The sequence below is a fragment of the Euleptes europaea genome, chromosome 21 (genome assembly GCF_029931775.1).
Source record: "Euleptes europaea isolate rEulEur1 chromosome 21, rEulEur1.hap1, whole genome shotgun sequence".
In the NCBI taxonomy this organism is placed as follows: Eukaryota; Metazoa; Chordata; class Lepidosauria; order Squamata; family Sphaerodactylidae; genus Euleptes; species Euleptes europaea.
In genome coordinates, this window is record NC_079332.1 from 6,520,381 (window position 1) to 6,548,088 (window position 27,708).

At 42.5% G+C, this 27,708-nt stretch overlaps 1 protein-coding gene across 1 annotated transcript in view; it reads left to right on the plus strand.

Annotated features, from left to right (window-relative positions):
* Positions 1-27,708, plus strand: part of SDK1 (sidekick cell adhesion molecule 1) — a 474,538-nt gene that overhangs the window by 86,342 nt on the left and 360,488 nt on the right. The window contains exons 2-3 of the mRNA XM_056866585.1: positions 17,578-17,737; positions 23,861-23,967. Coding sequence (XP_056722563.1) covers positions 17,578-17,737; positions 23,861-23,967 — 267 coding nt within the window. The remainder of the gene's footprint in view (positions 1-17,577; positions 17,738-23,860; positions 23,968-27,708) is intronic.

Consider the following 27,708-nt stretch of genomic DNA (forward strand, 5'->3'; position numbering starts at 1 on the left):
TGGTTGAAGGCCAAGATCTCTGCAAGATTGGCTTTTCCAAAAACCAATCTTCCAAATTTCATATATTTTGATGGAAACACATGCAAGGAACAATCAAGCTTCTATTAGGAGGCTTTTATCTATTCATTTTGTAATAGAATTTTGATTTATTCCCCAGATGTCACCCATCGTATTAAGCTCCTATGATTTCAAGACGTCTGCTTTTCTTCCATTGAAACTGTTTTTTGTCATTTCAATTCTCCTTGATAAAAAGCTGTTCATATAAACATTACTGACAGTAACAGTATATGATCAATTTAATTTTAAAATCTCCCTGGAGAGATACTTAATATTTTTTTTCACTTGCCTTCAATTGAAGGCATTGCCTTTTGAAACACAAAGACCATATCTATCCATTTTTTAAAAACTTCTAAATAGATTGTAGCTGCCAAATACTTGCATGTGAATTCGGTTTCAGTAGTACCCACATTGCAAGAATATTTATAACAGATGTCAGATTGTATCTGAGGGTGATGAGTTGCCATCCTCTTAAAACCAATGACATGAGATTGCTGGAGTCTGGCATCAGGCAAATAAACCATGAAGGATTATACTAAGGAAGTCACCAGGCCTCCTGTTAGTTTAGCTTTAGCCCCGTAAAACGAACCTACGGCTTGTGCACTCCTGTTTGTAGAATCCTGGCAAGGAGAGGTGCATCGGATGCCTATGGATCTGTTGCTAATTAGAATTGCAGATGGTTAGCCATTTTCTTCTGTAAATAGTAATTTCCAACAGGAGTCCAGTGGCATCTTGAAAGACTAACAAGACTCTGCATAATCCTCTGAAAGTCAAAGCTCGTTTCATCAAGATACAAGAAACTGTGATGCATACCTATTATCTCCAGGATCAGAGGAGTATGCCTGTTATCTTAGGTGCCCTGGAACACAGGCAGGACGATGCTGCTGCAGTCGTCTGGTTTGGGGACTTCCTAGAGGCACCTGGTTGGCCACTGTGTGAACAGACTGCTGGACTTGATGGGCCATGGTCTGATCCAGTAGGGCTTTTCTTGTGTTCTTATGTTCTTAGCTTTTGATGAAATAAATGTAGTCAGTCATTAAGGTGTTGTTGGACGCCTGTTGGCTATTACTAGTTACAGCCAGAGGCAAATCTGGGGAATCCAGAAGAGAATTTGAGTTCCCGTGATGTGTATCCACGAAGAATAGCAGTGTTTCCGAAAACAGAAATGGTGCTGACTTGAGGGGTTAAAAATAATGAGGAATTGTGCACAAGGAAAAGGGGTCGATTGCTGGGATTTGCCGAGTACAACAGGTAACCAGGCTCACAGCCGTAGTGCGGAATGCAATGCTAGACATCCAGTATGATAAATTGATAGCCAGGACCAAAATTAAATCTAATTATTCCAACACTTTTTGGCTTTAAAAATTACTAGCAGTTCAATCCTAAGAGGAGTGGCATCCTTTTAAACCCATTGACCTCAATTGATTTAGAAGGGTGCAACTTTGCTTAGGATGGATCTGTAGATTACGTGCTGGCTGTCAAACCCACTATTAAAACTGTGATTCTGTTGCAAAAAGAACTGCTGTAAGAGTGGTGCAAAGCATGTGTGCCCCCAGAAGCATTTTCAACTTTAAAAAAATTAAGCAGTAGCCTCCCCTCCCAGTTCTATATTAAGAAAAATAATAATTGCTGAAACCATTTTCAGTTTGAAAAAACAGTTACCTCGCATCATGAAATTTATTCTAATATATTTTATTCTAATATATAGTGATTTGTATATGTTGTGTTCCTAACTGTAGCCTTGGTTCAGAGGGTAGTCATGTTGGTCTGTAGAGAAGAGCTGGATTTTGACGGCGCTTTGACTCTTAAAAGCTTATATCCTGAGAATCTTGTTGGTCTCTGGACTCGAATCTGACTCAGTTTAGCCTAGCATTATATATTGACTGTTTAATATTTTGGACATTTTCTCTGCTTGGTAAGAGAAGACTGAGAAATTCATATTTACACCGGGAGATATGGATTACTTTACACAGTACAGCAGTGTTCCAAACAGTTGCATGAGTAATGTCTCATTAATGCTGTGTGGGTGAGAAATCCATGGAAAGTACAATTCAGGAATCGGAATCCATGCGAACCTTTCCCATTTCCTGTTGTGTGGTCCTTTGTCGCTCCTGTCTTTCAAAGCTGGTAAAGTATGGCTGTTCGAGCAATTTATTATTTGCCTGGGTTCCTCCCTTCCAGCTTTATATAAACAGTGATGCCAATAATCATATGAAAATGAGGACACCGAAGACTCTGCCTTTAAATGATTTCCCCCCTTGCCTCGACAGCATCGTCTTTAAATGTGTCTGTCTATTTGAAATCAATTTCGCACGTCAGGAAAAATAATTAAAGATGCTGCCACATGCTGTCATAGATCAGGACAGGTACTCTTATTACCACCTGTGTGCTGAGCCACCTGCCATTCATCCCCCTAAATTTCCAGTATCTCGGTCCTGTGTATTTAATGCTAAGCCATGTGTGATGGTTGCTTAGAGCCAAGCAGCTGGTAACAGTTCCAGGAGCTCTTCCTGAATATTTAGAAGTACATTTCTGTGCCTGTCTGGTTTGGAATTGATTTGTGTCCTGTATAGACGGGCTTCTTGACCGATGGCTGCTAACTTTTGGAAGAAATGTAGAGTATGGCTGACTTGGCCCTGTGGAGTTGATAATACTGCCCTGATAAATGCATTCTGAATTTTGCCTGCAGCATTTTTTTTCTGATATCTGTAATTTTTTTCGTTTGCTTATGGAGGCTACAATTGCATTTATTTTTCTCAAAGGAAAACAAACTCCAGTTATAGATTGTGGACATCATTACAGAATGCGCTTCAGTGCATCATTGCGTTGCTTTACTAATGCTTTTTATCTGTAAAGGCCTTTTGCTGTCTTTTCATCTCTGCTCTAAACATTATTCTTACGAAGAATCTATCCTAACTTACACCAATTATTAGCAAAATATTTTTGCTGAAAGGAGCAAGGAGGCTATTTCAAATGCACTAGAGGCTCCCGTAGATTATTGCATTATCTACAGATAATGCTGTTTCTTTCATGTTTCCTTTTCTTTATCGTGTCAATAATTTAAGACTAAGTTGTTCTTTTTTGTTGTTGTCTTGCAAGATGCATTACAGCTGTGTAAATGAGCATATTGTGGCCAGATGCTGCAAGCTGTTGAGGAGTACATGGAGAAAACTGTAATGCATTTTCATTTAATGCCGTTTGCCTTAATTGAAAATGTATCTGCTTTTGTCATTGGCCTTCTGAATTGGCTTTTGTCCAGTAAGTGTTTTCTGTAATCATGAAACATGCTAATTTAATCTATTTGCACCTGAAACCAATTTCAGAATTAGCACCTGTTAAGCATTGCCTGAAGATGTTAAGCAAACAACACAGAATGCAACTAATTTGCTTTTTAATGAGTGAATAATACGCTATTGAGTCCATCTTACGCCATTCACAAAGCTTTGTGGTTAAATCATTCTTTCAGTGCTGTCTAACTCTAGGCAGTGCAAGGTCTTATAATGAAAAGAAATGTTATATTATGTGAATATAATAAGAAATCTTTGACTTGCTTTTGTTTAAAGTCCAGATTGGTGATGGTAGCTTGCCTCATATCATGGCATTTGGATTCTGCCTCCCTCCCTTCCACATTGCTGTTTAGATACCAAAGTTAGAAGAAGCAACTGTTTGGAAGAACCAAATAGTTTAGGCAGTAGGAAGGCAAGCGAATGTATGCGTTATGCTCAAAAGACCAAACGAAAAGGGTGTCTGCTCAGTGTTTCACAAGGTATAAGTGGATAAGGTTGATTGTTCAGGTAAGTTAGCAACACATTTCTTCTGAATTCAGACTGATACTCATTAGAAAAACGTTGTTTCCCCTCTTTTCTTATAACTTAGCTTTAACCCAAAGGCTGAATTGTTTTCTATTGTGAGCATTTAGAAGCTCTTAACAACAAAAGTAGTTATCACTTGGGCAGCCCTGCTCCTTCCGTGAACTACTGGAGAGAAAAGATTGAGTGATGAGCCAGTGTGGATAGCGATAAGGCTCATGTAAAATGGGGCCCCCGACATACACTTTGTGACAGCTTTCCTGTTGATAGAGAGAGGGTGCAAAGCCATGCCACTGGAATATATTTCAGTTATCACTATATTTGGAATATAATTTAGAATATGTTTCAGTTATCACTGTATTTTCTGACCTGGTGGAATATGTGGTTAACCTCAGAATCACAAGGGTTTGTAATAATGGTACAAGTACCCACACGCATTCTCCCTCAGTTTTCAAAGTGCACGATTTAGGTTATTAATAGCTTTTGCTCTTTGGAAACATCTTTGTGGTTTTGGGTTATACATCCATCTGGCCCAGTTTCTGAATTGTCATTGAAATGATATATCATGGTACAGTAACTGATGACCAGAGGCAGTTGTAAGACACAGCAGAGTTTTAAAAATGAGCTGCAAGAAAAATGGTTTCTTGGAGAGCAATTTTGCTGAATTTGAGTTTGGGCCCAGAGCACAGGCTCAGTGGGATTCCTCCAGAGTCAATACTAAGAGTTTATTAAATGTTGACTCGATTTGGACATGCACTTCAGCCTTAATGAAATGTATGGGATGAAATATGAATGATGGTGAATGGAGTAGTTTGATATTGTCCTCTGGGTAGCTCAGACCGGGCAGTGCAGAGGCCGGACTTTAGCAGATCTTGTAGAAATCGTTACAAGCACCCTCTGCGAATAGACAGAACAGCCAAACACAAGAAAATATTTATTGTTTTTTCCAACAATATACCCAATAGAAGTTGCTTTTCAGTTCACCCGTGTTTTGTGTGGAATCATTGTGAACTCATCACAGAAACATCATAGCAGAAAACATTTATTGTGACAGATGATTAAGCATTTGCATTGCACTAGTGATTAAAGCGGCAGCTTCTGAACACTTTAGACTTTTGGTTTCATTTGCTCAGCCTTCGTGGTAGACTTTATTAATAAACCTGTACAGTTGTTTTCATAAGAGAACATGACAGTTTTCATAATGATTTATGTGAACTTTAACCAATAGTAATATGTTGTTTTAAAATGAAAAATCCCAAGATTTGCATTATATTACAGTGTGTTCTTTTTAAAATAAATAATAGGCTTCATTAGTTCAAGGGCAAGGTGAAAAAAGTTCTTAAGTTGAATAACCATGCTTCCCCCCCATCATCTTACTCTTCTTCCCTTTGGTAACCTCCATTTGTATCTCTGAACTTCTTTGCCCTTTGGACATTTCCTGAGCCTTCATGATCTGCCTGCAGCCTCCCTTCTCAGACCTTTCCTAAATTCCTTGTCCTAATAGATTATGAGAACTACAAAGGCAACTCCCAAGGTGATGCCAATAAATAGTAGTTTATTGTGACAGAATTAAAATCATACGTGGATCCACATGGGGTGGATCCAGCGCAGTATTTCTGCAGACGTAAGGACTTATGCCCATGGAGCATAACTTTTTGCCCCCCAAATCCTTCTCTTGGGGGAAAGGGACCCCTAGGAACTGGATTGGGGGGGCATTTGGGGCCGCTGCAGGAGGAAGGAAGCCATGAAAGTTGCATTCCCTAGATGGAAGTCCTTTGCACTCACAGAAAACACTGCTGGAGCCAACCTAGGGCTGCCAACCTGCAGGTGGGAGCTGGAGATCTTCTGAAATTACAACTGAACTCCAGACTACATAAATCACTTATTTATTCATCATTTATTTAAAACATTTATCCCACTTCTCCTGGAGAACGTGGTTGCTTTGGAAGGTGGACTGCATGGCATAATTCCCTGTTGAGGTCCTTCCCCTCCCTAAACGCCACTCTCTCAGGCTCCACCCTCAAATCTCCAGGTCTTCCTGGAGTTGGCAACCGAGTGAGTTTGAATTTGGCCTCGGGGCAGATGTTTTGAAAATCAAATTTTCATGCTGTCACAATAAATTCTATGTAATCTTTTCTCCTCTGAATCTCATTTTACTTTCCTTTTAACACATGTAGTACCTGAACGGGTCTTGTTGAATTAGCTTAAGGTGATTATATTCTTAAGGAGGAGAAACTTTGATATCTAGAGGTGACTGGAATCTTTGGGTTTGCTCTAAGTATTCTAAACTGCAAGGCAAAGTCAAGTCTTACCTCAGAACGCTGTAGTTTACTGTCCTGAATAGAAATATACCGGGAGAAGTATTCAAATCAACAACATACAATTGGTGGGAGTAACATCTGGCCTTTCCTAACTGTGGTAGTACTTCATAAATCGAGATACTGAACATCTGTATATAAAGCATTTCCTTGCTGGATCAAAGCAAAGTCCCTTGAACTCTGTCGGTGGTGAAATATTTCATTTTTTAGAAAGGCTAACCTACCTCGACTGTACCATGTGTGATGTGCCTGTTGGGGGAGAAGGACGGATCCCCCCAGGAGCAAAATTGCTCTCTGAAGCAGAGCTTGGCAAACTCTGGCACACTCTAATCTAAGGGTACTTTAGATCAGACATACAAATCTCTGCATGCTTTTTGGTAGCAGTGTCTTTTGAAGGCGTTGTATAATACACCTTTAAAATTGCAATCCAAACAATAGCTTTTCAAAAGGCAATAACCATGTGAAGTTCTTTGAAATCGGCTGTTAGGTGACAGGCATGATGTATTTGCTTAATTTCGCTCTTTCAGAAACGGTGTCAATCCTAAAAGGCGCTTTCCCGGTTTTAACTGCCATCGGTGTGTGTGGGCTCTCGTATTCTGCACAAATCAGTATGTTTCTGTGCAGTGCGTCTCTCTACACAAAGACTATCGTGTGGGATGTCTGTTGGGGTGGATAGCCCATCCGCTGCAAGGTGGAGAATGGCTTCTGCCTGCACTGGTACCTGAAACAGCAATTTACTGTCTCCCATAAAATCAGCAGTACTTTACTGTCCACATAGAAGCAGGCGGTTGATGTTCAGGTCAGTGCAGAAAAGTAAAGGGTGCTCTCCTGGGTGCTTTTGGGGTGGGGGCTCAATCTTCTCCTTGCCCTGTGTAAGGGAAATCGCGAAAGAACATTGTCATCTCGAGGAGGATAGTGACATGCCTCACTCCTCCACACAACCAAGGCAACAGGGCAATATGCCTTTAGGCATAAGGGTACAGGCTCCCAGCAATAGCTGGAAGCACCCCAGGTGTAGCTGATTTGTGGCTACTAACCAGATTGGGAACAGAGATTAAAAGGTTAGGATAAAGGAGTGGAGAGAGGGAGAGAGATGGGCTGTGGCTCTAGGACCTCTCCCTCACCATTCCAGCAGGGCTACAAGCAGAAAGGATGGGCTTGTGAGTATATTGTGTTGCCTATGTTATGTTTGTTAATGTTTGGGGGCTACTCTTTATGTTATTGATTGATTCAGTTTGTTATCATAAAGGCTTGGTTTGAGACCTCAACGGTGTGCTATTGCTTCTGGATCCTATAAAAGAACCACCTGCTAGGATTTGGCAGAACACCCTGGTGATGCAAGCCTTTAAAGAGTCAAGTCAACTCCTGTTGTTATAGACTTACCCTGGGCGCCATTTACTGGTCATGTAAGAATGTGACGGCAGCCTGAATAGCCCAGACTAGCCCAAGTTTGTCAGGTGGTTACAAGCTAAGTAGGGTTTGCCATGGTTAGTATAGATGACCACCAAGGAAGAACAGTTTTGCTATTCAGAGGAAGGCGATGGCAAACCGCCTCTGCTCATCTCTTGCCTTGAAAACCCCATGAGGGGTCGCCATGTTAGTTGCAACTTGACAGCAATTTATTGTTGTTGTTGATATGAATGTGACAGAATATTGGTAGCACTTCTCTCCTCTGGTTAAGGTTCCCAGCTGTGCCAAATGCCTACAAGTCATGAGGAAATTGTTCAGACTTTGCCTAAATTTACAAGCCACTTCAAACCTTGTAATATTTCTACAAACGAAGGTCAATGTCAGAACCAGCAAGCAGCGTTGCACAGTGCTGTGTGTAAATCCAGCGCTGTTCCACTTGGAAGAAGGCCTCTGATGTTGCTGTGCAAAAGCCTATAACAGGGCCTCTTACCTGGAAGCCGTCTCGCTATGTGACCTTGAATGGTTCGGAGATGCTGTGAACACTGTCGAGCAGTATAGTGTGCAGTGCAGCCAAAAAGGAAAACGTGTGCCTTTTCTGTAGAGCTTGTAGGCTAGCCTTAATGAAAACAGGGAGAAGTTCACTTGCCAAGACACAAGAGAGGAGGGAAAGGGATATGGCTCAGTGACAGAGCCTCTGCTGGGTATGCAGAAGGTCCCCGGTTTAATGCCAAATGAGCATTAACATGAACTGGCCTCCCTGTTTGGTTATGAAAAATGTTCAGTAATTGGGATGGGGAGGGGAGTGAAAGACCCCGGTGACACTGCCCCCAGGAAAACAAGACTGGGTGGACATCAATGTGGAATAACGTTATCCTTACTGCTGTCTCCCCTGGATGCCACCCCAATCGAGAAAAAGGGCACAGAGTTACAGAACGAGGCTGTCTCGTGCCCTCTTTTTCCATTGGTTTCATTGGACTGGATCCTTGGATACTTTAGCTATGAACGTGATCTAAAACACAGAAGGCTTACCTTTAAGCTAGTTGGACTGGAGGGGATTTGGAGAGCAGAGGGATGTAGGGCAGAGCTAATTGTTCATCGCCTATAACCACTTTCTGTAAGAGCCCCGTGGCGCAGAGTGGTCAGCTGCAGTACTGCAGTCCAAGCTCTGCTCACTACCTGAGTTCGATCCCGACGGAAGTCGGTCTCAGGTAGCCAGCTCAAGGTCGACTCAGCCTTCCATCCTTCCAAGGTCAGTAAAATGAGGACCCAGCTTGCTGGAGGTAAAGGGAAGATGACTGGGGAAGGCACTGGCAAACCACCCCGTAAAACAAAAGTCTGCCTTGTAAGCGTCGGGATGTGGCGTCACCCCATGGGTCAGGAATGACCTGGTGCTTGCACAGGGGACCTTTACCTATAACCACTTTCCAGTTTTAGTCTTTCTTACTGTCTATGGGTCATATCTGTTTAATAGGTGCTGCTGTTTTTGTTTTTTTAATTTTATCTATATTGTGTTTGGTTTACACTAAACTATTGAGCCTGCATTTTCTTACTGGTTAAACGTTAACCAGTGGGGTGAAAAATAGGGGGACCGGGTCTTCTTGCACCCCCCTGCTGCCCAGAGAAGCAGAGGGAGAAATGGGGGGGGGAGAAGGAATGACATTGCGGTGATAACGTAACGTCATTTCTGGTACAGAGTTTTGGGGGATTGCTATAGTGACTAGAAGCGATGTCATGGTGTCACTTGGGTACTGGCCCTGCCCCCCAAATCCCCTTGGGGTCGAGGATCCAGAATGACTATCTTTACGACAGAAACTTATTTACATTCCACTTCTTGTGTAGATAAGCACTCATTGCTGGTTTTTGAAAAGCCGGAAAAGAACCTGTACTCCATCATATCTCTTCAAACTTTCGTGGGGATACCACCCCCCGCTCCGGGCACCAAGGAATTCTCCAGCTTTCCTTTTGATGTGGGGAAAGGGCTTCACAGGCTCAGAGTTCAGGTTACACCTTTTATTAGAAAACATTCAGTTATGATGAAGAGGATTAGCTCACGTCTGCAGATATAATTTGTTGGTACCCCTTTGTAATTGAAAGACCTTTCTAATCTGATGTTGGAGCATGTACTGAGGCATCTAATCCCTCTGGAGGACTCAGAATCATTTGCCAAACGCTACTGTCTACAGAAGGGTCCTGGGCAGGCATGTTGAATCTTATCAAAGGAAGATTTGACCATCTGTCCATTGCGCCGCCTTGCCCCTGAATTGCTTTCCTTTCCTTCCCTTCCAGGTAACACGCCCAAGTTGAAATGCTTTTGAAAGTTTCTTGCTCTTAATTAACAGCATGATTGAAACCGGGTTGAAGAACAGATAGCATATGAGTTTGTAATTTTGTAATAATGTGCATTAGACTTGGGTATAAAGGGAGTAATTAAGTGATGTATTGGCTTGTGTCTTATTTTGTGATGGAAGGAAGCTCTTGGTTCAAATGAAACATTTGCATGTTTTTTTTTCATATTTCAGGTGAATATTGGAATTTGCATTTGATTAATTTGCTGTGGGACAATTTATTTCTGGATGTCCCTGCTTCAAAGCTATAAAGGGACTGGGCGAGATGAAAGGCTTTATTCTACCTGATTACTGGCAGTAGGTTCATTAATGATACAATCAGCAATAATAATTTTTGTGTTGCTGCAATTATTTTTCCCTGAAAAATATAAAAGATCCATATCCCCGAAGAACCGAGGACCAGAGAGGTCCAGAGGAAACTTATGGCTCATAAAAGCAAGATAAAACAAAGCAAAAAAAAAAAAAAAAAAAAAAGCTTATTGATAGAAATTTAAAATAAATTAAGTTTCATACTTGGCAGCTTTCTCAGAAGCTCTTTTTTGGCCTTCAGGGTTTTTTTTGGGTGCAAGAAACTTGCTTCATTATGCCAGTACCACATTTACAGTGCGATCCTATGCAGAATTACTCCAGTCTGAGCCCATTGAAATTAATGGGCTTAGATTGGAATAACTCTCTTTAAGATTGCACTGTTAGTGTAGTTCTTGTTTGAAGATTTATTTTGCTGAATGAAGTCTAGAATTGCTCTAATAGACATTTATTCCATGTGATTATTGAACAACACAGTGGCTTTATTCATTTCCAAGTTCAGTTCCATTTAGGCTTGCCAACATCCAGGAGGGGACTGGAGAGCTCCTGGAATTACAATTACTCTCTAGTCAACTGAGATTAATTCCCCTAAAGAAAGTAGTTCCTTTGGAGGGTGGACTCTGTAGAATTATATCCTGCTGAGGTTCCTGCCCTCTCCAAATCCCACCCTCCCTAGGCTCCATCCCTGAATTCGTCAGGAATTCCCAAGCCTGGAGTTGACAACCCTGGGGATCCCGTGAATTACAGCTCAACCCCAGACTGCAGAGATCCATTCCCCTGGAGAAAATGGAAGCTTTGGAGGGTGGACTGTATGGCATTATACCCCGCTGAGGTCCCTGTACTCCCCAGGCTCCATCCCCAAATCTCCAGTAATTTCCCAGTTGGGACTTGGCAACCTTAGTTCCACTTATTCAGAAAACATATAGTATTATTTTTCTTATTATCGCTTAAGAAGAGACTCAGGTTCAGGCATACTCTGACATACTCTAAGTTCACTGCAGCATGAACATCGGGAAACCACCACCCTCTCGAAAAACACTGGATGCAGTCATACGTACCAGCCAGTGTAGTGTAGTAGTTAGAATGTCAGACTAGCTCCAGGTTTGAAACCCTACTTCTGCCATAGAATCTTGTTAAGTTGGGTGACCTTTGGCCAGTCATACACTTTCAGCCTAACCTTACAGGGTTATTGTGAGGATACTGTGGAGGAAGAACATGTAAACTGCTTTGGGTCCCCACTGGGCAAAAAGGCAGAGTAAATACATAGATGTATAGACTCATATCAGGATTGCTCTCTTGCTGTGCTCATGGTAGTATAGAAGGGGGGGGGAGACTACAAACGAAATAAGGAAACTGAAAGCTGCCCCAATGTATGTCATCCATTTCCAAAATTAATTTTAGAAATTATCATAATTAAGCAAAACTTGAGGAGGGCAGAGAAAAATCTCGCAAAAATAGAGGGCTGTAAAAGGTAAACTTGGCTCACCACAATCCTAAATTGGCTTTTTGGATCCTGAATTTAAGGTTTATGGAAAGATTTGCACTAGGCAATGACTGCTTGGTTTTCTGATGTATAGTCTGTCCTTTACACAGGAAATGTTGAACTCTTGGTCTGATACAATTAACAGCTAGAGGATAAAGAGATTATTCCTGTGATGAGCAGTTCATTCTAGTTAGTGTTCAGGAATTAAATCAATATTAGAAGGCCCGCTGTTCCATTCGACAGCTCATGAAATCTTTCCATTCCCATCTGGGAGAATGGCAGAAATATACCATACCCTGTTCTTCTGCCGAGCAGTGTTGCCCTTTTGCCTCCCAGGGGTAAAAGCACGTATAAACTTATGTGTGGAGGAAGGTTAAATACTGGATAAACTCTCTCAAGATATTGTTAGTGCTGGTAAATAGTCAAGGGAATACGGCTTTAGAATTGTCGAGGCTCATTACAGCCTTCTCAGACTGAGATCTTGCTCAGTATTTTATTTTAATTTCATTTCAAATGAATTTAAGTGAGTACAGGCTTCTTAATTTAATCTGTAGACTCGCAGTGTGTGCTTGCTATGAAAACCAAAGTCGAAACTGGGGGGCAGTTTTGGGAAGGGCTTAAATCTTATGGAGCATCAGGGTAGCTTGTCAAGCATGCGATGTTTTTTTAAAAATGTTCTCATAGGTCTATTAAATTTTAGGTCTGGGGAAGATTGGATTTGGAGGATCATTTTCCAGCCGCGCCACTTGAATTATATCAATTCACCTCTCAGGGCAGGTGCTCTCCAGCGTCCTGAAAGCTGGGATCAAGGGGATGGCGAGTACAGCTCAAGAGTTGCCGACACTCCTTCTGTCCAAGCCGAGGCCATGAGTGGCCATAGTGGAATCTAGCCTTGGGAGGCATTGTTCTCCAGCTCAAGGCCTATGAGGCAGCAGTTTGAACAGAAAGCTGATCTGTTTCGTTGGCCACCTGTGAAAACTGCCTTATACCAACTGAGACCATTGTTCTCTGCAGGGTTTCAAGTTGAGGTCTTTCATGTTGAAATTAAATCAAAAGAGTTTCCATCTAGACATTAGGAAGAATTTTCTAACAGTTAGAGCGGTTCCCCAGTGGAACAGGCTTCCTCAGGAGGTGGTGAGCTCTACTTCCCTGGAGGTTTTTAAGCAGAGGCTAGATGACCATCTGTCAGCAATGCTGATTCTATGACCTTAGGCATGAGAGGGAGGGCACCTTGGCCATCTTCTGGGCATGAAGTATGGGTCACTTGGGGTGTGGGAGGGGAGGTAGTTCTGAATTTCCTGCATTGTGCAGGGGGTTGGACTAGATGACCCTGGCGGTCCCTTCCAACTCTATGGTTCTATGTTACCTACGACCTATGTTATTTACTTTATTTTATACCCTACTTTTCTCCCCAAAGTGGCTTACAACCCTCTCTTCTCTTCCATTTTATTATCACAATAACCTTGTGAGGTAGGATAGGCTGAAAGTTTGTGACTGGCCCAGCAAGCTTCCATGGCTGTGTGGGAATTTGATCCTGGGTCTCCCAGAGCCTAGTCCAATGTTCTAACCATTACACTACATCCTAGCTACTACACCTCATCCTTGTTATTGGAGATGCTGGGGATTGAATCTGACACCCATCTGCATGTAAAGCAGATCTCCTACCATTATGCTACGGGCCATCTCCCACACAAAGGCAGAAGACCAAGCTCCTATGTCTTATACAAGTATTTTATTCTCCTGATAATTACAGCAACTGAAGTTTCCACATTCCTGTTCCCTTTTGGGCCAGAAAATCCCTCAATGAGCCCACAGTACACAACAATTCACGGTAACTTACTTAAACTGAGGTCTTGGCCCCCGTTTAAGCTTTGGAGTCTCTGACACCTCAACGGTATTGGGTTTTTTTATTATTATTATTTCAGCACATTGCGAAGCTGTAGAATAGGATGAAAGGTCTCCTGTCCCCAACAGGCACATGGTAACCCTTTGTGCAATACTTTCCTGAGGAAAAAAGAGAGTGGGCTGGTGATTTTATTCCGCAAGTTGCTTTTATGCACGCTTGTAGTTCTTTACTGGTTTGAGAGGACCCTGGGGCAAACTTGACTGACTTGCAGTCGGAATGAAATGATTGTAGCTGCTGAGAACGTGTGTTCGCCTTTTGAACACGCTCACTGCCAAGTTCTCAGCCTGTCTGCTTCTTCCTGTTCCAGAGGTTTCACTGTCCCACCAACCGTGAGTAGACTTGCCAGCCAGTGGCTGTCAATTGGCATGAGTTTGAGGTGGAGGCCCGGCCATGTGGGGCACTGTCCGGAAAGGAAAACCTAGAAGTGACATAACACCTCTCTGTGGTAAAGGCAGAGTTTCCGGCGATTCTTAGACCAGACTTATGTCACTTCCAGGTTTCCCCCGGAAGTGATGCCATGCCGTCTCCTGGCAGCAATCCCCCCCCCATTATTTTTCTCCCAGAGGGAGATGCTTTGTAGCCCACGCGATTCCCTGCTGAAATGGGCTAATTGCAAAAGCGAAAACATAATTAGGGATGATGAAAACTTCAACACAAATATGATGAGCAGCTGAACTTACTGTGATTGCCCTCCTGATTTACATACACATTCAACTCTATCCGAAGATCACTTCTGTGTTGTTGTTCATGACATTGTGCATGAATGTGTGTGTGTGTAAAGTGCCGTCAGGTTGCAGCCGACTTATGGCGACCCCTTTTTGGGGTTTTCATGGCAAGAGACTGAGGTGGTTTGCCAGTGCCTTCCTCTGCATAGCAACCCTGGTATTCCTTGGTGGTCTCCCATCCGAATACTAACCAGGGCTGACCCTGCTTAGCTTCTGAGATCTGATGAGATCAGGCTAGCCTGAATTCTCCTGCCTTAAAAATCTGTCAGGATCCGCTGTCACAGTTTACTGTTAAAAATGTACTGTTTGCATGTCATAATCATATCAACCTGTCTCCTCTGTGTGTATGAATTGTTACTAGTTTGTAAGCCCTGCATTTGTACTTCTTTTATCACAGGAATATTAATTTTAACATAGTCCCTCGTTGTGCTTTGCAATTAATTTTTTTTTAAATACAAACTGGGAATTATGATGCAGCTCTATCATTGTAATTAATTTTTTTAAATGTTGTGGTAACACTATTGTCTTCAAATATTGAGCCCCAAATTAAGAAAGATGAAACATTAATCCTGTCAAACTTTATTCTTTTATGTTCAGTACTCTCATATGATGAAATTGTTAATACATTAAGTAGTTACAAAGTAATATTTTATTCAAGTTTAATTTTGTCCGGCATTATTTTCCTGTGAGATGCAAAGTTGTGTTTTGTATTTTAATGTAAAATGTTCTAAAATCAATGCAATTAATTTTATTAGAAGATTTATTGGAACAATGTGATGATGTGCCTGGACTATACATATTTCTAAAATTCTTAGAAGTACAAAAAAGCAAAGAGATTGTGAAGCAGAAATTGGGAAGGCTGATAGAGGAAAAGCTCTAACATTCTGTCATGACTTTAATTTCTAGTGTTCCTTGGATAGAAAGCAAGACAGCTAGTTTAAAAGCTGTTGAATTCGTGGTGTACATTTTACTCGCAATTCGCAAACGAATGCTTCAGTCAAGTTAGTTCCTTCACTATGGTGGCCGGGGGGGGGGGGAGTTACCAGATGGTGGGGGCCCTTGCTGGCAACTTGCTTATGTCATTGGTGATGTGTCAACACCACTTCCTGTATGACCAAAAGTGACATCAGTGTATTGCTGGTGAGGGCCCCCACCAGTCAGTTTAACCATAGAGTTTTGCCCAAATACCAGAGCATTCTTGGCACCCTCAACAATACACTTACATCTCTTCCGGGTGCATGGGGTGTGATTAGGGTTGCCAACTGCCAGGTAGTAGCAGGAGATCTCCTGCTAATTCAACTGATCTCCAGGTGATAGAGATCAGATCACCTGGAGAAAAATGGCCGCTTTGGCAATTGAACTCTATGGCATTGAAGTCCCTCCCCTCTCCAAACCCCGCCCTCCTCAGGCTCCGCCCCAAAAATCTCCCGCCAGTTGCGAAGAGGGCCCCAGCAACCCTAGGTGTGATATCAGTGCATCGGGACTGTGCTGATGTCCCCCATTTTGTTGCCATTTTCTTCCCTGCTGGCCACCAAACTTATCCTCTGCCTTCTCCTGAAAGGGTGTTCTGTGCCCGGTAGAGATGACTCTCCCCTCCTTTAAGCAACAGTTCACCCAAGTTCTCTTAAAATTCCCCACGTTTCCAGAATTGTTTTCTATGCAGCAGAAAATGCTGCTTTTTCTGTAGCAAGGTTATGCACTGCAGCCCATTCAGGCCTAACTAGAACACAGCAATGCATCCCTCCTGGGGCTTCTCAACAGCTGGCTGTCAAAGGGCCAGCTGTCAGCGGGCGCCCAAGTCTTAAAGTGCCAGCCCCCATTGATCAGCTGGCTGGTGCCTTGGTCATCCCACTGGCCCTGATGGCTGCTTGGCTGGACCCTGGGGGAGGCTGAGAAGAAGGGGGGCATGGTGTTGTCTCCACCGCCCCTGGACACTTTGATGCACAGGTTGATAATAGATTCAAAATCATATCTGAACCTTGCGCACTATTCGAACTCTCCCATTCCGAAACCCAAAGCTGATTTAAACGAGAAAAAAAGAAATGTAATTTTAAGACAGTCTGGTTTAAGGCAGTGTTGAAAGGCACATTAATCTTGCTGTTCTGCGGGATGTTTTGTTCAACGCTTCTCTCTTCCCTATCAAAATTCTTCATTTATCCTGAGACATGTCCTGCTGTGATAATCATTTCATCTGGGCTTACTTTCCTAACTTTCTAAAGAGAGTTTAATGAACTGGATTTAATTCTTGCGGATGCAAGAGGAAGAAGATCTGACTGCCAAAAAATTGGGCTGGAGGGCATATATAAGATACAACTGTATTTGAGATCAGAACTTCAAATACAGTAAATGGAGAAATTTTGTCAAACAGAATGTAGACTAAAAAGCCTGCATTATTGGAGGCTACACACCGCTTTGCTAGAAGACGTTGTCACTTTCCATTGCAACAGCTCAGACTCAGCCATCAATCCACAGTGTGCAGGACTATATAATTTATTATTTTTAATCCTGTAAGGTGGTTCCAGGGTCCCTGCATGTCTTAATTTTACCTTTACAATGAACCTGGGAGGTAGATGAAGCAGGCTTTACAAACCAACATGTACTGGGATCCCATATTATCCTGAAAAGCACAGTCACCATTTCATGTCAATAGGACAATACATGGATTTTCCATGCACACAAAAATAAGAGATTTTTAGGGGTTCACATGCGAGTGTACCAAAGCTTTATGTATGCACATGGAAAATCTGTGTATCGCCCTACTGACACAAAATGGCAACTGGGAATATCAGGAGCATTGGGGTCCCAACATACCTAGCCGTGTTATCTGGAGGTTTTTGAGAAGAGGTTAGATGGCTCCATCTGTCAGCAATGCTGATTCTATGTCTTTAGGCAGATCATGAGAGGGAGGGCATCTTGGCCATCTTCTGGGCATGGAGTATAGTCACTGGGGGTGTGGGGGTAGGTAGGTTTGATTTTCCTTCATTGTGCAGGGGTTTGACTAGATGACCCTGGTGGTCCCTTCCAACTCTATGATTCTATCTGAAAGGGCTTGAGAGAATGGCCTCAGTGAGCTAAATGCAAATATCTTCAGCTTAAGGCAAACATATTCATGGCCACAGACTGCAAACATGTTCCAGTAGTTACGTGGCCTCTTTTCAAAAGCAATAAAGCACTTCTACGTTCTTTATTTTGACCTCATTTCCTCTCCTGCGTTTCAGATGATGTCGCACCCTATTTCAAGACGGAGCCAGGTCTGCCCCAGATTCACCTTGAGGGGAACCGTCTCGTGCTCACGTGCCTGGCAGAAGGAAGCTGGCCTTTGGAATTTAAGTGGCTGCACAATGACATCGAAGCCACGGCCTTCTCCAGCAGATACAAGTAAGTGGCTCTTGGAATGTAGATTTTAATTTTGAATTTTCAGAACTTCGTGGGCAGAAGATTCTCATTTTGGGTTGAGGCACATTATTGTTGCATCAAAAAATAACCCAACAGGGGCACCATACTCTTGTAGTTTAAAAGTTAGGCTTTTAAAAGGGCCTTTAGTGCAAGCACTGCTGCTCAAAGGGAAAAGGTGGGGGGTCCCTGCTTTCTGTGGATTTCCCCACAAGCGCAGCTGCCACGTCAAGTCTGACTCCCTGACTCTCACGGATGGCTTTTCAGAGGATGCAGGGAGCTACATCAGCAAGGAAGAGGCAGGCACGTTGAATGCACTATTCAGAGTCTTAGGTTGCTTTTGCTCTTTGTGGAGGAGAAGGGTCATGCCTAGGTTTGCCAGCTTTGGTTTTGAAACTCCTGGAGATTTGGCGATGGAGCCTGGGAAGATCTGAGTATGGGGGTTCAACAGGGATGTGATGCCATGAAGCCATAAGAACATAAGAAAAGCCCCGCTGGATAAGACCAAGGCCCATCAAGTCGAGCAGTCTGTTCCCACTGTGGTGAATCAGGTGCCTCTAGGAAGCCCACAAAAGACGACTGCAGCAGAATCCTGCCTGTGTTCCACAGCACCTAATATAATAGGCCTGCTCCTCTGATATTAGAGAGAAAAGGTATGCATCATGACCAGTATTCATTTTGTCCACCCCTCAAAACTGCTAGGGGGACTGATCTCTGTAGGCAAGAGATCAGTTGTAATTCTGGGGCATCTCCAGGCTTCACCTGTAGGTTGGCAACCCTAGTTACACATGTACTTGGCTTGCTCAAGAATGAGTCAACGTGCAGTATTGCTGACTACTCAGCCATCGCTCAATGCAAAATATGGCCCCTACTCAAATTTGTTGCTGACCACTACCAATATATATGTCCGTTGAATGCTAAAAAAAAGCATTGCTTTTTTTGAAAACATTAAGTTCGATGTGTGAAATTGTAAGTAATGCTGAAGGTGAAGACACCTACCAGTGTGATTAATCACAAAAGAAAGCCAGTGTCTCATCTGGAGTTAACAGAATTATTGGTTTGATCAATAGTCGGTTGGAAAGCATGTTGACCCTTTGGGCACCTTTGGAATTCTGACACAGCATGGCGGGCACAGCCACAAAACTGGTGCCACAAAATGGATGCTGCAGAAGGTAGAGCCAGCCACAAAATGGCTGCTGCATCGGGTTGCCATCCTCCAACATGGCTACACTGGCTGTATCCTACGTGGAACATGTTGACTATTTTGTATTACTAACTGCTATACTGGCTGTATCCTAAGTAGAACGTGGTGACTATCCTGTATTAGTAACTGCAGTCAAAAATTATTTGTATCAAGTCTTCTTGACGTTTGGGGACTGATGAAGAATTGAACTGAAGAAATTTGAAACGGTCATATCCCCGAGTCATCTCTTAAAGCATCATCATCTGTGCTTTATTATCTTCAATACTAATACGGTACATCAGTTACTATTGGACTTCGTAGACACAATGTGATTTATTTTTGTTATGTTGTTGCTTATTACTTGTGGCTTTTCCAAATAGAACTTTTTTGCACTTTGTAATTATATTGTTGTGTCGCTTCTGTGCTAATTTCCTAACTGTTTAGTATCAGTACAGTGGTGTCTTCTTTTTTAGTAGTGACCTCCAGGTACTAGCTGGAGATCTCCTGCTAATACAACTGATCTCCAGCCGATAGAGATCAGATCACCCGGAGAAAAATGGCTGCTTTGGCAATTGAACTCTATGGCATTGAAGTCCCTTCCCAAACCCCGCCCTCCTCAGGCTCCGCCCCCCAAAATCTCTCACCGGTGGCAAAGAAGGTCCTGGCAACCCTACTGCTGCAGCATACCACAGTAAAGGTCCTTGTGCTGTGGTGGCAGCTGCTGCCAATGCAACGTTTTTTTTAAAAATGTGCACAACGGCCAATCAGAAGCATTGCTGGGCAAAAGACCCTCCCCGCCCACTTTTTAAAAACAGTTTGCAGGCAGCAGGAAAGGTATTAGCAGGCACTGTGGAGCCCTCAGGCACCACACTGGAGACCGCCTGCACTAAAGGGATCTGAAGAAAAAGCCCTGTTTGAGTGCAGACTGATACACTTAAATTTTGACAAAGCAGAGTACACAAGTTTCCTGGGTCATAATGAAAGGCATATTTATTTTGGTTAAGGTTTGATTAACTTGTTTCCAGCCCTTGAAGCATTTATCTTGGAACGTAGAATGTGCTTGGAAAGCTAATCGAAATTTACAATAAACTTTGAATGAATAAGTTGCTATGAATATTTCAGGGTCTATTATTTATTTTTAATTGCTTGCCACAAACCAAAATGATCTCTGCTTTTTCTTCTTATTTTTTTTGTATTTTGGACGCAGGGAATTACATTTATTCATTAGGATGAAATTATCGCAGGAACAAAAGTTATCTCCGCTTTTTGTCGCAGAACTATGTTGGGCGTGCTAAATTTGGCCTTACTCTAATCTTGTGGGCAAGTGGCATGCTAAAATATCTGGATTCCCACCCCCCGTCTTAAAAAAAAAAACTTAACATAAAATCCTGTGTTTAATCAGAATGTTGCCACTGGATGTCACGGGAAGTGCTTTGTATTCTAAACAAGAAACTAATAATTGCATCCCTGGAATGAAGACACAGGAATCAGAGTAATTGGGCTGCACTGAAAACCATAACTCTGGTCATCTAAAAGCAACAAAAACCACTTACCTCTGCGCTGGTATCCTATAAGGCGAGAGCTTAGAAATAATTCTCCCATTGCTTACCTAGCATGGAAAGCTCCATCCAGGCTTCAAGCCTTGGATCGATGCTCAGATGGCTCCAGCTGTCAGCAATACTGATTCTATGACTTTAGGCAGATCATGAGAGGGAGGGCATCTTGGCCATCTTTTGGGCATGGAGTAAGGGTCACTGGGGGTGTGGGGGGGTAGTTGTGAATTTCCTGCATTGTGCAGGGGGTTGGACTAGATGACCCTGGTGGTCCCTTCCAACTCTATGAGTCTGTGATTCTATAATACAGTTGCTTTCACGTAGTACAAGCATACAGTGGTGGTGGGAAGTACTGTCAAGTCGCAGCTGACTTATGGTGACCCTGTTGGGTTTTCAAGGCAAGAGACGTTCAGAGGTGGTTCACCATTGCCTGCCTCCGCATAACAACCATAGTCTTCCGTGGCTGTCCCCTATCCAAGTACGAACCAGGGCCGACCCTGCTTAGCTTCCGAGATCTGATGAATTCAGGCCAGCCTGAACCATCCATATAGCAAGAAATGATTGTGGCACTTCTGCTTGTACAAAGACTGTTGCACATGTGGAAATCTCCTGTGGGCGATTGAATAGTATCTCACTTCACAGAAGACAGAGGTATCATTGCTGTCAAGTGTATCACATTTGAACATGAAGTTCAGTGAATATAGGTTCCAAATTAGAGTGCGGTTTGCCTTCAGCGGACGTTTCAGGTTTGAATTAGAATAAAGTCATCTAAATTCAAGGGTATTACCATAATCCTAGAAACTCCACGGTTGATGATAGCCACGCAAAGCAAATCCTGCTACGTTTTCCATCCAGAATCAGGATTTCAGACATGGAATATACCCCACCATTGAAGAGAATGCTATGACCTCTGCTTAAGTTCAGTAATCTGGATCTTTTCTTATTTCTATTTTGTTAAAAGCTCAATAAATGCATTCCACCCTGGAGATTTTTATACAGTCGAAGTTTTGACTTCAGATACCCAAGCAGCCCTGCTGAGACCAAACTGATCATTTGTGTTCTAGAACAAAACAACAGCAGCCCCTAATTTCCATGGTCTTCATTGATACTTTGAGTCAGTGATCAATTATCCATATTCTGACTTTCTGAAGGAGCCAGTCTCTTCTAAGCTGTTCCACTCCAAACAAATTGTCCATTTTCCTGAATTACTTGCTCAGATATGCAAAATCTTTAAGTACCCTTCTGGCACTCAGACAATGAAAATGCCTTTTTTTCCTTCTCTTCTGCCTGTAAAATGACCCCACTATCACTGGGAAATCAAACCTATCAGTTTGCAGGTGGGGGGGATACACTAGTATTTAATGTTCAGGGCAATGTTTTCCGTGGGATTTTGCAAAATATTGTACTTTGTTGTTTCTAGTAGCAAGGTCTCTTAGGCAAGAATGTTCTCTGAGGCTGAATCGGCTCAGTGTTGGTTGTTGTGCTATAAAAAACCATTTGCAACTGAGTTGTCTGGTGTACACTAGGAAAAATCCAGTTGCAAGTATCATAAACTACTATTGGCTTGTGAAAGATAAGCAGGGCTCAGATGTCTGAATGGGAAGTGAAGTTCATTCTTGTGGCCTCTGTGCAGTCCTATATGGATACTGTGCATGCTCAGGCCAGCTGTAGTGGCTGGTCTGCGCATGTGCAGTACTCATGTGTGCCTGCACAGAGGACCACTCAATGAACAACAGTTACAGGTAAGTGCAACATTGTTTTTCCTGGCATTCCCTTCAGAGGTCTCATGGCACAAAACTCTGTTTGTTACCCCTTTTGCATATAAAAATCAAACATGTAAAGCTTCTTTTTCTGCTCCAATTGAAATTAAAGGTTAAAATCCAGCAGCATTCTATTGGCATTTCTTCTTTTTCTTAAAGATTCAATGATTATGTGATAAAAAATGATTATGTTATAAAACTCTTTCAAAGGTAACTACAGGGAATGTATAATCTGATTTTATTTTTTTTAAAAGCTGATTCCCGAGATTAGTCAGATGTTTTATTCACTTTAAAGATGCTTCTGTCGGCTAATTTAACTCATCAGAAGAAATGTAATGAAGGAGATAGGACAATTAGTAGGCTAAGTGATATTTACAGTGTGCTGAACACATAGGAGCGTTGGCCAAACTGCAGCTCAGGAGTTTTATGTAGTCATGTTTATGTGGGTTTCTTAGTAATTACATATTTACAAATAAGCCTGTTGAGTCTGTGTGTATGCCAAGACCTAACATTTTTATTTTTCACTGTTTGGAACATACTGCTGTGTGAAGTATGTAGGGTTGTTTTTAAAAAAAAGGTTGTACGAATATCTGTCTTCCAGAGAATAAACGGCACAGCTACAATACATTGAATACAGAGGCATTTGCTGTGATAACAAAGTGTTCACATAGGTTTTACCTGCACACACCCTACACCAACAGAAGGATTTGGGGACTTGCAAAAAAAAGAGAGAGAAAATCAACAATTGCTGTGATATAGCAACAAGCAATATTCTTAAGCCTCCGATTGCACTGGGGGGTGGGGGTGGGCTGATCAGGGGACAATGTTGTGTGGATGCTAAAAAAAGCCCTACTCCAGTTTGAGTGGCGGAGCCAAGCCTCCATGTAGAAGGAACCCGGGCAGAGGAGGAAGGAGGGAGGGCTACCTCACTAAGTTCCCCTGCCTTGTTGATGAAGGAGTGTTGAGTAGCCGGGAGTGCAGAATTCTGTATGTTTATATATTTTTCTCATAGATGAAATGTTAAACCATTCACTGTAATTGTTCCTATCCAACATGGGATAATACATTACACAGAATCGTAGCATAGTTGGGGATAAAGTCCTTTATCCACTGATAGAGGAACAGAGTCGCCATGAGTCGGAAGCGACTTGACGGCACTTAACACACACACACAGAGGAACAGGATGCTGTGTGAAAAGTAGAAAATGATGGTAAAAACCATTATAGTTTGGAGTGGCTGAGACATAAGCTTCCTAAGCGTATAACCTTTTTTTTTTTTAAGACTGGTTGTAGAATACAAAAGTGTTAATGTCGGTGGCATTCACCTTGTGGCTCGTGGAGAGCCACATTCGGCTTTACCATCGACCAAAAGAACTGCATTTGTTTTCATCCCTGGCATAAGGTTCAGAGCTTACTTGTTCCTCTGGCAGCTGTTTCAAGGTGGAAGCCACCTGCCAACCACTAGCCCCCCTGAAACATGGGGCTGGTGCCACACTGGGGAACAGTGCTCAGCAAGCCACATGTGGCATATCAAAGAGCCACATGTGGTACCTAAGCCATTGAATGAGTGTCGCTGTTTTATACTGCAACTATGTCTCTTTGTGTCTTACAGGTATGTCATCCCATCCTTGCAAAGATCCGATGCCGGCTTTTATCAGTGTGTGGTGAGGAACAGAATGGGGGCACTCCTGCAGAGAAAATCAGAAGTCCAAGTGGCATGTATGTGTAGATGGCATTTCTTCAGAAATTCCCTAACAAAATTTCCTGTGTTTTTTTTTAAACAGGTGAACACATTATAGCTGTTAGGTTTGTCCCCTGGTGCAGGCCTGCTCTGCTGTCTCTGAAAGGGAGGCAGTCGTACCAGTTTGAGGCCCTACTGCAAACATGAGATGACTAGTCCTTACCTGGTAGCTGTTTCTTTCATTCTTCCAAAGAAAGCGATAAGATGGGCAGCGCAGACATTTTGTTGTCAATCAATCAGTCAATCCATTTTGTTGTCCTATGGTATCTGGCAAGCTTTTCAGGGCGACAGCCTCAACCACCGAGGATCAGAAGGGGCCCGTTAGTGTGGAGAGTCTGAGAAGCTTCTAGATATGCACATAGAAAAGGGCCCAAGCAGATGTCAACTTTTAAGGCCAGCGTACTCATACCTGAAAATGAATCAGTTGGTTGACAGCCAAGCACCTCGCATTCCAAAGTCAAAGATCGAGCAAGCTGACTCCTGCAGGGTTTACCTATCCAGACTTCAGATTGGGGGAACTGTCAAACATGACCTCTGATTTGATGCTTGACTTTCATCCGGATGTGTGTGTGTGTGTGTGTGTGTAGATTTTTTCAATTATAAATGCCAAGTTACCTGATTAGAATTGCAAAATAGGACTGTGTTTCAAATCTGCCTCTTTGTAATATTTATATAGTCAAGGAAACATAATTGGGAACATCTCTTAAAACTTAAAAAAACAAACTAGACTCCATTTGTCACTGAATATTAAAAAAGTGAGTATCTGTATGTTGTGAGTTTAGTTGTTTCTAAATTAGCATTCACAGAAAAATGAAAGTGCCAGGTAGCCGTATTCGTCCAAAAACAAAATCCATGTAATACCTCTTATAACAATCAACCAAAATGACAGAAAGCAGTGTGCAGTCTTTCAAGTTGAGTCTGGATGTTTCAAAATGGGGGTAAATTTTAGGTATTTTATAAGTTTATACGTATTTGCTTATGGCTTTGTTAATGAGCAATAAACCAAACTTAACAAAAATGGGGTTAGGAGAGGAGAATTTTTTTAAAAACCAGCCAATGTGGTTTTTATATTTACAGTGTGTGGGGTGGGTGGGTGGGGGTGTAACTGGTTTTTCTTTCATTCTTCCCAGAAATCCTAGGGTACCTGAAACGAATTGCACCCAAACTCCTGAAGAATTCTGCTTCTTTCTGATTCAACAAAAAGAGCAGACAAGAGGGCTTAAGATCATGGACTGAAACATATTTTCCTTTTTCTTTTTAAACTGGAGAACTCAAACATTTGCACATTTTTTACTGAGGAAGGGTTGAGAGATGCTCCCCCAAGAGCGGAGGCACTAGCGGCCGAGCCCAGACACATTGACAGGAAGCTGCACCCACCTCTTCCGTATTATCTGCCTCTAGAAAAGAAAGTAGAACTCCCACGAGTAAGAAGAAGTTTCAGTATTTGTTTATACCCCACACGTCTCTGTCTGAGACTTTGATTATTGTTCCTCGGGGCACTTAACTTGGAAGGTCAGCGGCAGTGACTGTCATTTGATAAATGGCAGGAAGATGAAGTCAGTGAATGGAATTCTTTATTAGACATGAGCATTTACAAGGAAGTGATTAAATAGAGGAGAGATGTATCATACACGAAAATGTGCTGAACTTATTTTTTCCTGCAGCTTAACATTAGCGTCAAGAATAATAGTGTAATGGTGTGCAAAATGACCAAGCGGCCATTAACTCTTACAGCTAGCCGTTAATTTACATACTGCTCTGCAGATATCATGCAGCGCGTCCTGGGGAGAAAGTTGACTAGGCTATGGCGTTGCTTCAGGTTTCCACGAGCTAACCAACAGCAAACGAGGCTGGTTCAGGTGTGTGGTGGGCATCTCTCAGCCAAGTTTAGGATACCAAAATCTGATCATGAAACCATGCTGCTGCTCTGTCTCCTCTCCATTCCCTCCAGGCTTACAGAGCAATCCTCAGCAGCGTTAACCCTTCTAAATCCATTGCATTTAGTGGGTTTAAATTGGGGTGTGTGTCACTCTGTTTAGGACTAAATGGTTTGTTTCAGTTAAGCATCGCTCCCGGCATTAATCTCTGGGCCAAACTAGATGTTACAGCATCCAGAAATCCGACCAATGGACGCCAATACCATTTTACAAAATAATTCAGCCATTTCAAAATGCTGTGGGGCTAGGCTTGCCAGTTCTGGGTGGGGAAATACCTGGAGATTTTGGGGGTGGAGCCTGGTGAGGGGAGGGTTTGGGGAGAGAGGGACCTCAGTGGGGTACAATGCTATAGAGTCTACCTTCCAAAGAACCCATTTTCTACAGGGGAACTGATCTCTGTCACCTGGAGATCAACTGTGATAGTTGGCAACCCTATGTGGGGGCCAGTGGCGCAGTAGGACCAGGCAATCTTGTCCCCCCACCCATTTTTAGATCAGGCAAAAAGGAAAGTAAATATTCAAATCCCCCCCCCATCTAACAGCATTCTTGTATTCCATAAGTAAAGCACTACATGTTTGCAACATAACAGCTTCCCAAATTAAATAACACATTTAATGTGGATGTTAGCATCCACATTCTAGGTACTTTTAATTTACAGTATGAAATATCATTCCATAAAATCATAGTATACCTGGAAAGGCATCAGACATTTAATTCTCAGGTGTCGTCTATGCTTCAGAACTATATTCTGCTCCAAAAATAATTAACCGAGTTGTAAATTAATGCAAACAGAGGTGCACGAGAATTGGCGAACAATTCTTAATTAGAAAACGTCTGAATTATGAAAGCTGAACTGCTCGTGTAACAATGGGGTTAATTAGAACTACTTGCATGGTTCAATAATTCTTTTAAAGTAGGTAATCTGATTAAACAGAAATATGGACTTCTGTGGATCACACGTGTTAATTATATTGGAACCGGGAAAATTCCTTCCCATGATTTAAAAACAAAACAACACCCCTCTTTCAGAATACTGTGAGATCACTTTGCAAATCACTTATGTGGCTGGTAAGCTTGATGGCAGGGCTGTCTGTTGGTTCCTAGCTCCCTTGCACCATAAAATTGAACATTTTTGTTAATGGCCAGGGTCACGAGAACCACGTGTGGGCCGCCATTAGGGTTGCCGGATCCAGGATGGGAAACTCCTGGAGATTAAGGGATGGAGCCTTGGAAGGGGAGGGACTTTGCCATAGAGACCCTCCAAAGTCTCTGTTTTCTCCAGGGGCTCTGAGCTCTCTAGTCTGTGTGTGTGTTGTATGTGTTAAGTACCGTCAAGTCGCTTCCGACTCATGGCGACCCTGTGAATGAAAGTCCTCCAAAATGTCCTATCCTTGACAGCCTTGCTCAGGTCTTGCAAATTGAGGGCTGTGGCTTCCTTTATTGTCAGTCCATCTCTTGTTGGGTCTTCCTCTTTTCCTGCTGCCCTCAACTTTTCCTAGCATGACTGTCTTTTCCAGTGACTCTTGCCTTCTCATGACGTGACCAAAATACGACAGCCTCAGTTTAGTCATTTTAGCTTCTAGGGTCAGTTCAGGCTTGATTTGATCTATGACCCACTGATTTGTTTTTTTTTTGTCAGTCCACGGAATCCGTAACACTCTCCTCCAACATTTCAAAGGAATCTATTTTCTTCCTATCAGCTTTCTTCACTGTCCAGCTTTCACACCCATACATAGTAATAGGGAATTATAGTCTGTATAATGAAGGTCTAAAAGGTCTAGT